This window comes from Halichoeres trimaculatus, unplaced genomic scaffold (assembly GCF_033239565.1).
Source record: "Halichoeres trimaculatus isolate MK-OKI-2021-1 unplaced genomic scaffold, fHalTri1.1 fHalTri1_scaffold_2, whole genome shotgun sequence".
Lineage (NCBI taxonomy): Eukaryota > Metazoa > Chordata > Actinopteri > Labriformes > Labridae > Halichoeres > Halichoeres trimaculatus.
The window spans coordinates 17591017-17607815 of NW_027437180.1; the positions used below are offsets into that span (position 1 = coordinate 17591017).

At 41.2% G+C, this 16799-nt stretch overlaps 1 protein-coding gene across 2 annotated transcripts in view; it reads left to right on the top strand.

The window, feature by feature from the left end:
• Window positions 1-16799, top strand: part of LOC141803819 (adenylate cyclase 9) — a 50951-nt gene that overhangs the window by 22754 nt on the left and 11398 nt on the right. For both annotated transcript variants that reach the window (XM_074687835.1, XM_074687842.1), the window contains exons 2-7: window positions 11508-11695; window positions 12026-12133; window positions 12524-12798; window positions 13378-13480; window positions 15151-15368; window positions 16237-16396. In XM_074687835.1, coding sequence (XP_074543936.1) covers window positions 11508-11695; window positions 12026-12133; window positions 12524-12798; window positions 13378-13480; window positions 15151-15368; window positions 16237-16396 — 1052 coding nt within the window. The remainder of the gene's footprint in view (window positions 1-11507; window positions 11696-12025; window positions 12134-12523; window positions 12799-13377; window positions 13481-15150; window positions 15369-16236; window positions 16397-16799) is intronic.

Below are 16799 nucleotides of genomic sequence, written 5' to 3' on the forward strand. Positions count from 1 at the left end.
AAATGAACAGATTTTAGTACTTCTAAAATAATATTTATTAATGATTAACAAAATGTAAAAAACCCTACACAGTTATAAATTCTAGGTCATCTGTAATTCTCCTTCTGAGAGCGTTTTCCAATCGATGACTTTACGTGGCCTGCACACACTGACTTCTATGAAATATTTATTCCCAAAAAACTTGCCTTGGGATGGTCGGACATCTTTTTGCAGTCCAGCTATTCACAATAAAGTACAAATACAAGTGAAACGTAAAAGTTTTTGACAATTCTTCTTCTGTGACTTTAATGTGTGTCACTAGTTATTGAAAGAATTAATTTCAGTCTTTTTGGTCCATTGATTCCCTGGTTGTGTCTGCTGGATGTGGGTGTCTGCGTGCACATCTGTGTTAGCAAGCGGGGAGTGTGTTCACAGGAGAGTAATTTTCTGATGTTTGTGTGTTTCTTTGGTGTGCACGGCCTTCAGGTGTACATGTGGAATGTAACGACTCAGCTTCATTTCCTCCCCATTCATACTTCTGTTCATTCATTCAATCTTTCATTCATTTGTTCGTTCATGTTTAATAAATCTTTTAGATTTGGTTACAATGCATGTGTGTGTGTGTGTGTGTGTGTGTGTGTGTGTGTGTGTGTGTGTGTGTGTGTGTGTGTGTGTGTGTGTGTGTGTGTGTGTGTGTGTGTGTGTGTGCAAGTGCACTCTTGTTCATTTAGGGTGTCCTTTGACACACAAAGAGAGGAGAGGCAGAAATGATCACTCTGCAGTGCATGACCATGGATGAGTCATACCGACAGGAAATGACAACTTGTGTGTGTGTGTGTGTGTGTGTGTGTGTGTGTGTGTGTGTGTGTGTGTGTGTGTGTGTGTGTGTGTGTGTTCAGATTTATCACCTCTCCAATATGTCTCAGACAGACAGAGGCAGCATATTTCCTGGAAAGGGTGTCTGAAGTGTGAGAGGTTGTGACTTCTCGCGTGTTTGGTTTGTGCGGTTACTTCACAGACTGAAAAATGTTACATTTGAGCGAGTAGCTGTCAAGGGGTTTTTCCCTGCAATACACGGTGCAGATGTTTCAGGTTTTGCGTACGGCAGTCTATGGAGCTAGATTAACTCAGCTGTCCGTGATTGTTCCCTGCTACAGCTGACGTGTTGTGAAGGGAAAAAAAAAAAAATCGTGAAAAATGTTAATTCTAATTGCTGATGCTTTCACTCAAAATTGGCTGAATTTCATGAGAATTATGTACAACCATCCAATCACCAGTGAAATACAAATGGGTCATTTGGGAGTGATTTATTAAAAAGAGCTAATTACACTGATCAGGAATCTGCTTGTGTAAAATGACAGCTCGCTTTGTGCATCAGTAGCTTTATATAGCGCTTCTAGCAGGCTGGTGCTCTGACGTATCTGTAGGCCAGGGATGTCCAACTCGTGCCATGGAGGGCCAAGAGGCTGCAGGTTTTCTTTCCAACCAAGAACTCCACCAGCTGATTCCACTGATTACCTCACCTTCAAGCAGAGAGCAGGGGCTAATCAGTGGAATCAGCTGGTGGAGTTCTTGGTTGGAAAGAAAACCTGCAGCCTCTTGGCCCTCCATGGCACGAGTTGGACATCCCTGCTGTAGGCTAACGCGACAACAAGCAAACTGTCAGTTTGTAAGCAGTTTAGTAGCCGTGCATATGTAGCGCTGCTGGCAGCCCGGTGCTCTAAGACATGTCTGAAATGTGTAACGTTAGTAAATCCTCATTATGTCCTGTCAGTCATCTACCAAGAGGAGCTAACGTAACCTCACTCTTCATTTTATTGATAGACTCTCAAGTTTGAACAGACCACTGCAGAATAACTGCTGACTGTGGGTTGGAATGGACATTATCACAACCTTTAGCCTTTAGCTCAGGCTGTATCAATCTCCCATTTAACTTTCTTCTGCTCTTCTGTCCCTTTTCTATCTGAAAGTTAGGCTCCTGTGTCCACCATCGCTACGAAATTAATCCAAGAAATCGTTTTCATCAGAGAAAAACACAGATATGTCTTCTATCTACTAAACTTCTGGCACGGAGATATCATAGAGACCTAGATGTGCTGTTAATCAATCCGGTTCTGCATGACCCAATCGGGAGCTACAAAGTACCTATATCGGCACTTAAGATGTTTACAATTAGGCATATTTCTAGAAGGGAGACAGATCACCCAGAAACTCCTCACAGATGCTTTAAAAATCTAAAACTTTTCTTGACGTATTCCAAAGTTGCTTTTTGAAGAAGTCCCTCACAGAAGATGTGAAATCAGTTTGTGAACCAGGCAGTTAACATTTGCTACAAAGATTGGCTTCTTTGAATAGTTGTTGATGTGGGTTTTGGAGCCTTCTCCAGCCAACAGGCAAGATGCTTAAGGAGCTGCAGGAGGTCAGGGTCGGGGTCACACTGGCCATCCAAACTGTGCCGTGCTTGAGCACGTTTAACGCCCCGCAGTGCTGTTCCCCCGCTGGTGAATACGGCCAGCAGTCACACTACTCCCATATGAGCCAGACTTTAGCGCGTATCACACACGCCTACGTCATCATGAAGTGTCTGTTTACATGACACGCAATCTCATCAGAGTCAGCACAATGAGACAACTCTGCTACAACTTAAGAGACTTTTAGACATATGGTAAGTCGTTTTGGCCCCACGCCCCTGCTTTATTTCAAATATTGTTGAGAGATGAGCTTGCGGCGATCAAACGTCATGGATTACACTCGCTGTCCGTGTGCTTGTGCTCGTGCATGAAGTGAACCATGCCGAAGCCCACCTCTCCGAAGCGTGCCAAAGCAGACAAGTGAATTGTGCTCAAGCACGGCACGGTTGCGGTCAAACTGGCCATTCCAGACATGCTTTAGGGCCGTGCTTAAGCATGGCACGGTTTGCCAGTGTGACCGCGTTGGAATTGGATAGAGCTTATCCCAAGGGGAAGATGGTAAAAGCAGGACTTAGCATCAAAAACACACAGCAAAAGCCACGGTGTAAAGTTAACAACATGACAGCAGAGGAAGCAACAGGTATGTACGCTATGAGGACTACTTTTTCGTTTTTGCTAATATCAACACCGGGCATAAACAGGGAGATGTACAGGTACTTTAATGTCATTTAAAATGATTTGTCTTTTTCAACTTTAAATGTTTTTTTATCCATTCTGTTACATGCCACACTCCCTGGGATGCTCAAGTTGCATGATAAAAATGCTTTCATCATTGTCTGCCTTCTGGGAATTTTTGGGAAAATTTCTTGCTTTCTTTCAACCTGGCTTACCTCCAAAAACAAATTATATCGGGGATCTGGCTGGCAAGTTTTCTAGTAAATGTGTTCATAAATTTTGGCAGTTTTCATTCACATGTGCCCACCGAGAAACCTCTGTCAGTTTTTAGGACTTGAGTGTGTTTGTGAACACAGCTCATGATGCAGGTTTCAGTTTTTGTGCTTCGTTCTGAGTGCATTTTGTTTTTTACTTAAACTGATGTAGTGTATATAAGCTTTGAGTGTTTACGTATGACTTTGTTAGTCAGTTTGGTCTGAAAAGATACTTTCTCCCAACCTGAGTGGAGCATATGAGTGGTGGAGGTGGAGATTCATCCCCCAAAAGGCACAATTATTTATATTTTCAGTGATTTTCTTGAGGTTATAAGGTTAGGAGTGTAAGTTGGAAGTGTAGGTGAGCAGTTCTGCAAACAGCTGCAGGCTTTAATCTGAGTCAGCAGGCATAGTAACACACTCTCAGAGAACAGCAGTCTCATGGTAATGAGGTCAAACTAAGGTTAAATATGCATGAAGACGTCAGGTTTTCTATCTAATGTCTGCTTTATGAAAGTATCCTGATGCTTCGCTGTGTGTGTTTGATGACACACGTGATTCTCCGTCTGTTTCTCTTTCTTTTCCTGTCAGTGTGGAGAAGAGTGTTTCCCCTGCTTCATTTTTTTATCTGTCATCGAAAAAAAACTGCACTTGAGTCCGGACAGACACTTAAGAAGTGAGACTTGAGAAGATCCAACTTCAGAATAAATGACTAACACTTCACTGAGCTGCTTTTTATTTGATTTAATCTGACAGACAGAGCTTACACGTGTAACCCTATCTGACTCCAGACCAGCTGAAAACGCATTAATAATAAATTGGCTCCGAACTCATCCACCAAATCTTATTATCTGATTTTTGGTCATGTCAAAAGGTGTAATGTGGTTATTGAACTTAAGCAAATTTAGGAGCAGCAATGCATTATAACACCTGAATGGACAAAACCACAAATTCCAAAAGGAGGAAGTCAAATGTCAGTTAGGATTTCCAACAAAAATGAGCAACTAAGAAACTCTGGTCATCTGATCATGTTTCCAATAGCTTTCACTGGTGCTGTAGTTGAGGCACTGGGACTTGAGCTCTGGCCAGTGCCTGATCCTTTAGTGTATGAGTGGAAGTAGAGTCTGAAAGAAATCCCCTTTGCCCAAAGATTTATGAAGGGGAGGTTTAATCTATTCACTACATGGACATCTATTAGAGCCACCAACAGGAGATTCTGACTTGTCCTGTCTGCTTCTGGAAATTTGACTGATCAGTAAAGTTACAGTTGGGTGTTTCCTTGTCTGTGTAAATGCAGAGTGTCTCTCTCTGAAGATTCAAAGTGCTCATTTCTGCTGCAGTGGGATCGCTGCAGGTGTCCTATAACCTCTAAAATACCTGCAGTCCACTTTCTATTAATCTGGGTTTTATCTACAGAACAACTTGAGCCTAGTAGTTGAGACCATTGACTGTATATAGAGGGGACAACGTGGCTCCGCCATTTACCATTGTACAGCTTTAAAGCCAAAATACCCCCATCACAGGTTCAGCCATTGTAGCAGTTGTGCAGTCAGAGTCTGCGCAGTAGAGGCTGTGAGGGATTCTGGGAGAATCTGAGTGGAGCTGAGTGGCAAAAGTTATTATTATTTTTTTCTTTCGAGAGTCTATCCACTTCTTGACTAGGGATGGTACCTTTTACATTTGAAACGATGCGGTACCGATGCCCGGTACCTGGCAATTGGTACTGGTACTCAACGGTACCAATTTTTGGTATTTTTTTGTGTTTATGTAGCAAAAATATCAATTTCTTTAAGAATAAAATATGTGTATTTTTTCACTTTAACATTTTAATTCTTCAATTTATAACCTTGCAATGCTGTGATTATGTCTAGCATGGAAAATCTCCTACTCTTCGGCTATCTCACAGTCACAAGAATGCATTTAGGTACCTAAACATGGTACCTTTATATTTTATGTGAATTGGTACCCGGTACTTTTGACAGGATTCGGTCGGTACCTATAAAAGTACCTAATTCGGTACCCATCCCTAATCTTGACTCTACCTCCCCAACATATTTTACTATCCCTGAAAAGAATACACAAGAACGGCAGCTGTCAATCATTAAACGTAACGTAAAACCTTATATTTAACCTCTTATAACGAAACCTTTCAGATAAAAGATGACTTGAATATAAGGCAACCAAATAAGAATATCTTCAAATAACCACAAGAATCGGACGTAACTAACTTTTCTATGAGGTGTATTAGTTTTTAAAGTTTGACCGCAGCCCATCTGGAATGACTGGAGAGACAGATTTTTTGACTTACACTGCAGCCAGTCACCAGGGGGAGCAGTTTTTGTGGCGACCTCACTTCGAGCGAGCAAGATGATGTCCATTTTCTTTACAGTCTCATCAGAGGCTAATGTCACTATTACTAGCAGGGAACAATTTAAACTACTGTAAAAACACTTTGCTCACTTTACTGTGTGCCTCCCAGATGGATGCCACTTTCAGTCTGAGGTTGTCCCAGTCCTCTCTCATGGACTTGAATGCTACAACATTGGTATTTACATACTGCATAAGCCTTTTCCAGACATTGTGGTGTGTGTGCTTGCATGTCTCTGTGTTGTAGTGGTTTCTTCTGTCCTCAGATGAACTCTCTCTGCTCCAGCCAGCTGGTCTGAATAAATCAATAAAAACCATTGAGCTGCATTGAGACTTTAGAGTGCTGGTGTCACTTTCTTTTCCCTGAGTGCTGCATTTGCAGAACCTGGAGTACATCAATACACACACACACACACACACACACACACACACACACACACACACACACACACACACACACACACACACACACACACACACACAAAGGAAGCTCTGCAGTGTGCTTTATTGACTCTGACTGAACAAACTCAGCGGTGAAAGTCAGATAAACGCAGATGATAGAGAAAATGTGAGAATGTGGCACCACGTAGCTATTCATACATTCATGCATTTACACACACACACACACACACACACACACACACACACACACACACACACACACACACACACACACACACACACACACACACACACACACACACACACATCACCTTACTGTGGACGCAGCGGTTGGAAAACTACAAGTTTCCGCTGTCTATAATGTGAAGCCCTTGAACGCTGTCCCGTTTCAAGGCCTGTTTTAGAGTTTAGTGCGTGCTGTTGATAAAGTTAGAAGCTGAAATGGAAGTAGACAAGGAATGTGGGTTATGTGAGGCATGCTAAACTCAGTGACCTTCAAAGAACTCTCCATCTCTTCCTTACCCTCATCATCCCTTTGCCAATATTGACTTTAACTTTCTCTGACTTGACAATATAATGCCCTCCACAGGGCTGTGCTGAAGCTTAAAAAAAAGACGATAAAACATCAATCGTGTCCAAATCACTGGTTTTAATTCCAGCATTTACTGATTTAAAAAGGGTAATGGTTCAGTCACCCAGATGTTTTATTCTCATAGCTCTCATGTTACTCGAGCAGGTGATTGGAGGCACGTTTAGATGCACAAAGACTGAAAGAAATGACGCTGCCACAGAGAGTTTTTTCCTCGACCTCTCTCCCTTTTTAATGGTTCACTACTAAGATCCGTTGTGTGTGTGTTTGTCTGTGTCACAGTCAGCGAGCAAGATCAAGGGCACAGCAGAAAGCGGTACAAAAGGCATCATTAGGCAACTCACAGCTATATGCTTCACTTGTTGTACAGAAGGCCAGTGTTGACACCCATTTAAGCACAGCTCCTGTCCTATAAACGCCAATTAATCATCAACTTTTTGGAAGGTTGCGTACGTGTATGCGTCTATACGTGTGCGTGTGTTTCTGTGTGTGTGTGTGGGAGTCGAGGTTTCATAAATGGCCTTTGTCGCCTCTTGGCCACGACTCAAACCTCAAAGTTAGGGCTGTTATTGGCCTGAAGGTTGAGGATGTGTGCCAGGTCTACGCTGTCCCAAACCCCAGAACAAGACACGCAGTGCCTCCAGACTCCAGAGATAAGTTCATTGTTCGCTTTGCATTCATAACTGATTAGATTTAGACAGACCAAGAGGAGCAGGACAAAAAGCGGTGATGAAACTCTCATGCTCCTGGCTTCCATGGTGGTCTACTTAAACTCTGGTGAATTGTTTCTCATTCACAGTCTTTGGTGGACAAAATCTCTATCATACGCCAAGTCACCAAAAGGGACTAAAGTTCTGTCAATAATCTGATTAGTTTGGAGTTTTTACAACAAGGCGAAATGAAAACCTGAGGGTGGTCACAGTTGTTAATAAACTACAGCTTGAGTTTATTGAAATATTAGCCCTGCACCTGGTACACAAAGCATTTATTGTCCATTTTTTAATTTTCACTAGAAACATCTCGTCAGACATTCACACTCTTTCTAGCCCGTTTGCATCGTCATGATCGTTTAACAGAAAACAAAATTTTAGCCCATCAATGTTAGTGACAGGGAAACAAGCAAAGCTTACAGTTACAAAAGTTTTGTCACAATCTGTAAAGACACAAATCAACATCAGAAAGAGACTTCTCCCCTACAAGAACTGATTTTGTCACTTTTTTTGCTTTGAGTGGATGAGACACATGTAGTTAGCTTTGTATGAAAAGAAATGAACAAGCTAGCAGAATGTCCACTCACAAATCCTGATCTCCTGAAGAGGAAACACTGATTTAAAATGTTAAACTGCTACATTCAGTGAATTTTTTCATTTAAACACTAGATTTGTTTGTTTTAGAAAGGAGCATACCCTTACTAGTAACTGAGCTACCTCCTAACTCTTTCTTCAAATGTTGTTGCTTCTTAATTGCCTGTTTACAGTGTTTGGGCTTAAAGAACAGTTTAGGCATTGAGAATCATCATTTGTGAACAGTAAGTTACTTTTGGGGGCATGGCTTCTGCCTTCAGAGCTCCCCACCCTTCCACATGCCCATGTGAAATGCCAAAACTTGAGGCAGGATGAGCACACCTCCCCTCTCTTCTAGGAGCAAACATGAAAAGACGAGGCAGGGGGAGCAGCAGCAAAGACCCCAAGTTACAGAACACATTGAAGAGACCAGTGAAATCAGAGACAGAGTTAACAGAGGAGCTGAGACTGAGATGGGCAGACCAAAGCAGTTTCAATAAAACACCTGTTTTAATGTTTGCCAAATGGATGTGTAGATGGTAATCAACTGAGCTGTCAGCTGATAGGGGCTGTCTTGGGGATCAGCTGATGTTTTTGAAGTATAGGTAATGGCTTTACAACTGGTTAGCTTCAACACTCAGCTGCTAAGAGTGTAACATTTCTAGAGTTTTACAAACTGAGTTGTACAGAAAAGGAGCTGAAGATGAGCCTAAAACTGTGGAGACCTTCAGTGAGAGGAGAGACAGGCTGACATGAGGGGGAGTATGTGTGTGTGTGCGTGTGTGTGTGTGTGTGTGTGTTGTTTGTTCGCGTCTTTGAGAAGCTGCTAGAATCATTAAAAAGTTAAGGATATACTGTAGTACACAAACCGACGTCTGAACACACCCACGCTGCATCAGACTGACGCACATGCCTTCACATATGGGTCAGATGTTCATCAGTCACACTCAGGCATTGGCTGAAACATCACCAGTATTTCTTCTTCTTTTTTTTTTGTTGGATGAAAAACTTCACACCAAGTGGGACAACCTGACATTAAATCAGGTCATGAGGAGTTCCTCTGATGGATCTTTTGTCATATTTGGAACCTTTGAAAACGTTTTTATGAGGCTCTTGATTTATTCTGTTTTGCCTGTAAATGGAAGCAGACTGGTTAAGATGTACTTGAGGAACGACAGATGTTTAAAAAGTCTGTTTTTCTCTATTTACTGGGAAACATTTTTCCTCACATCATGCGTCAAAGTGAACAGTTAAAAACAAAATAAAATGTCAGAAATGGTGAGAACTGAAAAGTTTTGGCCTCATTTTTTTAAAAAAAAGCTTTTACGAAAATATTACATATATTTAAATGGTTGTTTTACCTGAGCCTTTGGTTTCTACACACCAAGAGATCTGCAGTCGTATCAGAAAATACTCCTGTGAAGATGAAAACAACAATTTGTAAATTTAAAGAATTCCTTTTCTCAGCGTTACGGCTTCAGACGTCACAGTTTTCTCAACTATAAGGATACCATATTTAACCCCTTACTGTCTGAATTAATTAACAGTTATAAACACAGATTGATTTTATGTTTTTGCATTCTTACAGATGTTAAATTAAATGGAGATTATAAATTTGTGTACAGTACACACAATAGTTATGACTAAGTTTTATTATATATGTATAGACATGAGAAGTTCATCTTCTGACCAATTTATTGTAACATAGTGGATCTGATACCACCTTTGGTTTGTGTAGAATATGAATCAATGGGTAATTATGAGACACAAAGGTCATTTCAGCTGCACCAAGACCTGACAGGGTATGTCGCACATTTGCGACAACAGACATCAAGGGGTTAAAAGGAAATTTGAGTGTATCGTTTTTTTTTATTCAATAGATTCTCTCCAATAAAAAAACATTGACACAATAACTGTATATTTGATATTTGGAAATGGTTTGAATTCATAGTCCAGTTAAATGCAGAATTCATCCCCTAAATCTTCTCTGAGGATCTTCCAGTTTGTGTTAACTTTCATTGACTTTCTGAACTCGAAAGCCTTGCACCTGACTTTGCATGTTAGCACAAGCTAATCTCTGAGTTATTTGACACATACTTGGTTAGCAGAAAGCCATCTTGCGTTGCCCATCAGAAAAAAGCTTAATATGTTTGACATTTTGTTTCACTTTGGTTTCGTTTTCCTTGCTCCATGCTCCTTCCACTCGCTAATCAACGCAACAGATTTGCAAAGTCACTTATGCACTGGATGTGCTGTTATTGGGAACTACCACCTCCCACCTCTGAGGGAGATGACGGTTGAGGTTATACTCTCTGTAAACCTTCTTCCATATAAGACAGGTGTAATTCTCCTTAGACTCGACAGAAATAATCATCCTCCCACTTCGCCTGAAACTCTGTGCCTGACAATAACCTTTCTTTTTGCCTCTGAAAGAAACATCTTGATTTATCAACGTTTTTGAGGTCACTGGCAGCGTGCTAAGTGTTTGGGGGTTTTTTTGGTGAATTTTCTGCTTTCAGACTCAAGTTGGAAATCAGAAATTTCCCTCCCTGTCCAAACAGCGGGTCATAAAGGCAGCATGCCGATTTAAAATGATTTCAAGTGGTGGATTGTATGAAATGGTTTCGCGGGTCGACCCCTGCTTTCAGCCCTCGAGTCATCAGCATGCTAACAAGGTTAGCACCTTTAGCTGTTTGAACAAAGAGGCCAGCTAACAGGTTACTGTGTGTTTGGACAGGCTGATAGCAGCTGGCTATGAGCCACTGCTCTAATCCTCTGTTTGTATATTTCCTTGTTGGCCCAACACCAGTGTGAGCTCGGCCAGAGCTCTGCGCTGATGTGCAAACATAGTTGGTGAAACACCCAGTATTGCATTACCACTTGTCAGTGTGTGAGCATCAACAAAGACTGGCCAAGGGTTTGACTGCAGCTGGAGATGTGTTTTTTTCTCAAATGTCTCATAGATCTAGATTCCGTAGATGACCAACATTTTGTTTAACCTTATAAGACCCGAGCTTTTGTCTGGTGTGCCTTTTTTAATTTACCTTACTATTTGGGATAAGTAAGACCTAATAAGTACAAAAACTTAACTTGGTCATTGTACATGAAGTTTGATTATTTGTGTTATGAGTTCTCTATTAGTTTTTGTTATTAGTGTTAGTGAACTTAAATACATTGTTTTTTTCACTAAAATGGGTGTTAATGTTGTGATTTTACCAAAAGATGATGTGGCCTGTGTCTCTGAATGTGGCTAATTGGTCAAATTAAAAAAAAAAAAAGTATCATGGGTCTGAGAGGCAGAAATGTAATGTCCACATATGTGGACGCTGGGTCTTAAGAGGTTAATATTTTCAGCCTGACTCCAGGTGATTTACAGTGTAAGGAGCTGTGTGTAGTATATTTGAAACAAAGTAACACCAGCTTAATCCAGCATTTTTGACTTCAACAATCTTTATCAATATGTGCAGACGTACCAAACAGCCAAACTACCAATATATTTAATGTGATTTTAAACAGCGATTGATTCTGTCCCTGTATCTCTCCCCAGGGCTGAAAACTTACCTGATCTCAGGGAGGAAGCTGGAGCACGACGTTCAGTGTGGCTGCTCTCAAGTGGGACTTTCAGCTGGAGTCGGTCTGTCCTCCTGTGCTCAGCCCTGCACCCCGGACCTCATCCCTGGAGCAGCTAAGGCCTCTGAGCCCCTGCTGCCCCACCAACAACCAGACAGGGTCGGGGTACGTTCAGAGGTGGAACATTAAGTCTGTCCTGGTCATTCTGTGCTAACAGGAGAGGAAAAGTAGAAACTATTTTGCCTTTGTCTTAAATTGATTTGTGGCTAAGGACCTGGAACTTTGGGAGGCTGTAAGAAAAAATAAATCATATGTTGCAGATTTTTTTGTCTTTATCTACAAGCTTTCATGGGTTAATAAGTAGAGACAGTGTCTTATTGGGAGGGGATAAATACAACCACCTGTTGGCCTAACTCTTTTGGCCTATCTAGTAATGTAACTTTTCTAATTGTTTCTGTGTGATTTATTTTGTTTACTCTATTTTTTTCTCTCCAGCCTCCCTGTGCGGCCCGTGGGGTCATCTTGTCTTCAGGGTCAGAGCATGGTGAAGATGTAGCTGTGCTGAATGGCTGCCAGGAGGAGCACAAAACCAGCAGTGCAAAGGTACAACACACATTTGTGCTCAACACTTTGAATACTCTTTAACATTTAGTGCCCAAAGCTGCACGTCCACCTTAAATAAACTCTCTTGAGCAGGTGGCAACCTAATGAGGTGCTCTGTGGGGGGCAGCATTGAACTTAATAGAGAATGAAGTACAATATTTGCTTAAATGTAGGTGATGTGTTAATTTAATATAATTTTCTAATTTTAAAAAAATTGTTATTTTTTCATCCTGAATAGAAATGCAGTGAAAAACTGGATTGGAAGAACCTTTTAGTTTCTTTTGGTGTAACTTTGAGCTTGAGCTGCTCATTAATCTTTGGAGCATATCCGTCTATCTGTCCTCCGATTTTTATCTATTCTTCTTCCCTCATCGTCTTCTTCCCATCCAGTTCATCCCAGGTCACAGCCCCAGAGCAGCCAACGGTCTCTTGAGTCCCCCGCTTGAGGACCCAGTGCGGGCCAGCCAGAGCTCTTTGTGTGACATGCTCCAGGAGAAAGAAAAGAAGACCAGCACCAGCACAGGGACCGGCACCAGTGTGGGCATGGCTGGCGGCACAGGAGCTGCAGGCACAGGGATGGATCACTCGGCCCTGATCCAACTGCGTGCTAAGAACTTCAGAGAAAAGAGCGATGTTCACTTTGTGGATGTTATCAGAGAGGACAGGTGAGCTGATGGCTGAAGGCAAACTTTATCAGCAGATAATAGAGTTGGCTGAAGGAGTTATAGTGCATGGATTTAATGAGCACACAGTCCTCTAAACAACAATAAACCTTTATAGCTGTATAACTGTCAGTGCATTACATTCACCTGTCATTCAAAGAGACTGATTAGCACATTGGAAAGAGAGATTGAGCCACAAGATAAACATCACTCAATGAACTGGTAAATGAGAGGGATGATAGTTAGAAAGTAAACACAAGAAGGTCAAATTAGCTCCATTTCTAAGGAGCTAAGATAGTAGCAGCTGGTGACTGTTTTCCTTCAACATCCCATCGTGTGAAATGTACCCGGCTACAGCAAACAAATGAAATTAGAATTCTGTTGTGACTTGACAGAGACAAAAAACCTCTCTGAGATGTTAGTGTGTTTGACAATGACTCAACAGGTTTTAAAAAATGCAATGAACGAACAGTTATAAGACTTTATGCGAAGGATCAGTCTGCAAAGTTTTTGTGGTTTCATACTTGTTTTTTTTTAAAGGGAACTCACATGTTTTTCATCATTTGATCTTTTGATTCACAGTCTGATGAAGGACTACTTTTTCAAACCCCCCATCAACAAAATCAGCCTCAACTTTCTTGAGAGACCTTTGGAAAAGGCGTACCGCAGCAGCTACAAAGAGGAGGTAAATACACACACACACACACACACACACACACACACACACACACACACACACACACACACACACACACTTTTTTTTAATATCATATGTTTAGGAACTTGAGAAATTAGAACCTCATGACTTCGTACTCTGCACCCCTCAAGTAAAGACAGAGTTGTTTATACATACCGATCTAAAGCTTTTCATAGTGTCCCTATCCCCGGACAGGGAAAAATGTACAAACACAAAACATTTTAAAACTATCCTTAGGAAACCCTGAAACAGGATCACTTGTGGACTTCAGAGGTTTACAGATACAAAGGGTCTTGGGTAACGGGTTGTTGGTGTCATTTTTCCCATGTAAAGGAGGCAGAGGTTATTAATTATTAAATGTTATAATTCTATCCTCTTTTTCACAGATTATGTGTCACACACACTCACAGACACTCTCTTTCTCTCACACACACACACACAGAACTTGTTCAAATTGGCCTGTGTTGACCTCACAGAGCTGCAGCCCCCTGCTGTTAGACCAAAGTTACTGCAGGACTAAAAAACAGACATTTGACCTGTGAGTTCCTGTGTGTACACCCAAAGTAACGCTCAGAGACAGTTGCTCCGTTTACAGAGTGTTTTAATACCTCAACTGTTACAAATTCCTGTAAAATATATTAGTCTCAAAACTTTGATTCAGTTTTTTATTTGTTATTCACTTACAGGGGCTGTGAGGTCTTTCTAAGTGATCCCGAAAAATTCTCCATCCTATATTATGCCTTGTTGTAATCCACACTTTAAAGTGAGATTATCAGTGAAATTAAAGGTTATTCCTAAATGCTACTTCTTAGCTTCCCGATGGAGTCAAGCAGGACCAGGTTGATTTACACCATGGCAAAAGTCTTAATGGCAACACCACGCTGGCTGATTAAATCAAATAGTAAGAAGAGAGACCTGTGTCTTTCTCTGGTGAAAATGTTTTCTATGATTAATTTTGTAGTGATGGTGGACACAGGGGCCACCCTGTCAGACAGAAAAAGGACAGAAGAGCAGAAGAAAGCTAAACAGGAGAGTGATTGAGAGTGAGCTAAAGGCTAAAACACAGGTTAAACTGTTTATGATAATTTTCATTCCAACCCACATGCAAACTTGAGAGTCTATCAATAAAATGAAGAGTGAGGTTACGTTTGCTCTGCTTGGTAGATGAGCGCTGGTAGGATTCACTAACATAACACATTACAGACACGTCTCACAGCACCGGGCTGTCAGTAGCACTAAATAAACTACAGTACAAAGTGAGAGCGTTTGCTTGTTGTCACATTTCTAACAACAGCACTACGTAACTGCTGATAAATTCCTTACCTTGTTGCGTAGTATCTGGTTAAAAGTTGTCTTGTACTAAGAAAAGTGTCGATAAAAAAAAGATCCAATCTCCATTCATTTCCAAAAACAAACACACGCCTTGTTAAGAGTCACATCTTCACAACCTTGTGCGTGAGACTCGGGGCCAAAAGGTGTTGATACAATCAAATTAAAACAGATCCTCCTCACAGTCTCTTTAAACAAAACAACAAAAAGCACTTCTACTTTCATTAAGTGTATTTGAGTTTACATTTGATGAGTAGTGTTTATAACAAACTGCTTTGAAACTGTTTGTGGTTTATTTTTTTATTTTACACCTTTTTCTCCCCCTCAAGGTGAAGAACCAGGTTCAGGTGCAAACATTTGCCAGCTCCACCTTCAGCTCCTTCCTGGATGTCCTCCTCAGCTGTTTTGTCTTCCTGGCTCTGACTCTGGCCTGCTTTCTTCCTCCTCTGGTGAGCCCGGACACGGTGGGCCCGACCACTGTAGCTGCTGTGGTCCTGGCTCCGTTGGCAGGCCTGTTTGAGCTGGCATCTCTGGTGCTGTCCATACGGTGAGGAGGCTCATATGAGTTATAATTAGGTGAACTTTTGTGTTTTAGAGATCAGACACGTTTTGTGTGAATCCGAATTTAAATGAGAAAACTGACAATCTTAAAACATGCAGTGATGGCTATACATTCCTCTTTATTGTTATTATTATTTTTTAAGGCAGAATAACAAAGTTTGTCAATATAAGAGTAAACTTCTCTGAGCTTTGCCATCAGTGCTGTATTGTTTGGTCTGCTTGAAAGCCTGTGTCTCTTTGGCTTCAGTGGTGCACTATTGAAAATCACTCATCGGCCAACCAGCTCTTTAACTCTCCCCTAAAACCAAAACAAATTATTTTATGTGGTGGTTGGCTCTCAAACCACAATGGATTAATTCTCCTGGTCAGATGCGGCTGGCTCATGTCCAGTTTTTGTTAAAGCACAGTACTGGCAGAGAAATCAGCAAAATAATAGCCTGGTCCCGAGTTGTGTTTCAGCCTGAAAGAAAATCCTTTGTACTTTGAGTTTGCAGTGTTTATATAGCCGAGGATGTGTTTTAATTAACTTTATGGTGTGATTCTGTGGGTTTTAGTAAGCATCCCAGTGGAAAGCAAATTAATTTTCACTTATTGCCATGTGAAAATGGGTAATAAATCTTCATCCTGTGTCTGTGACTTTTACAGCACAGTTGTGTTTTCATAATGTGTCTTAATTAAGAACTGATGAGAGTCTGCTGCACACTTAGTCTGAGCGAGCTGGGACTGTATACTAGAGTAAAGTAGTCAGAATTACTACCAAGAGAGATCATAGTTTCTGCAAAAACTCTCTCTGTTTGATTATTATTTTAGCTTTGCTTATTCTGTTTTTGTTCCTCCTCTTTTCTTTCTCTCAGAATGGCTTTTTATCTGGAGGAGGTGATGAACTGTACCCGCTCAATGCTCTTGGCGGTCTCTGGGTGGATTCCGCGTCATGTGATTGGGGCTGTGTTGGTCTCACTTCCTGCCATCTCTGTCTTGTCCCACCTCACGCGCAGTGTCAACACGCCCCTCCAGGTAAAACATGTCTGTGTTAATACTGGAAGAGAAACTAATAAACGACTGTGTGTTTGTGATGGAAAGGGGGAAAGAAACCTAGTTCCAAAAAGGAATGCTTTGGTACCTGTTCGACTAAATAAATCACCTCTTGCTGCGTCAGGGCCCTTTAGCGGGATTGACACAGTGGGTTTATTGCCTTCCACATCAGTGTCATAAAACAAAACTAAAGTCTGCCCTGCAAAAAACTGAAATCTTATCAAGTGTTTTTGTCTTTTTTTAAGGCAAATATTGTCTTATTACACTTGATATGAGCCACGTTCACCTGACATATCTAGAAAAATGTCTGTTATTGAAAGCCAAAAATGAGGTTTGAATTGCCTGAAACTTCTTAAAAAAATCCACCAATCCAACAAGAGGAAAG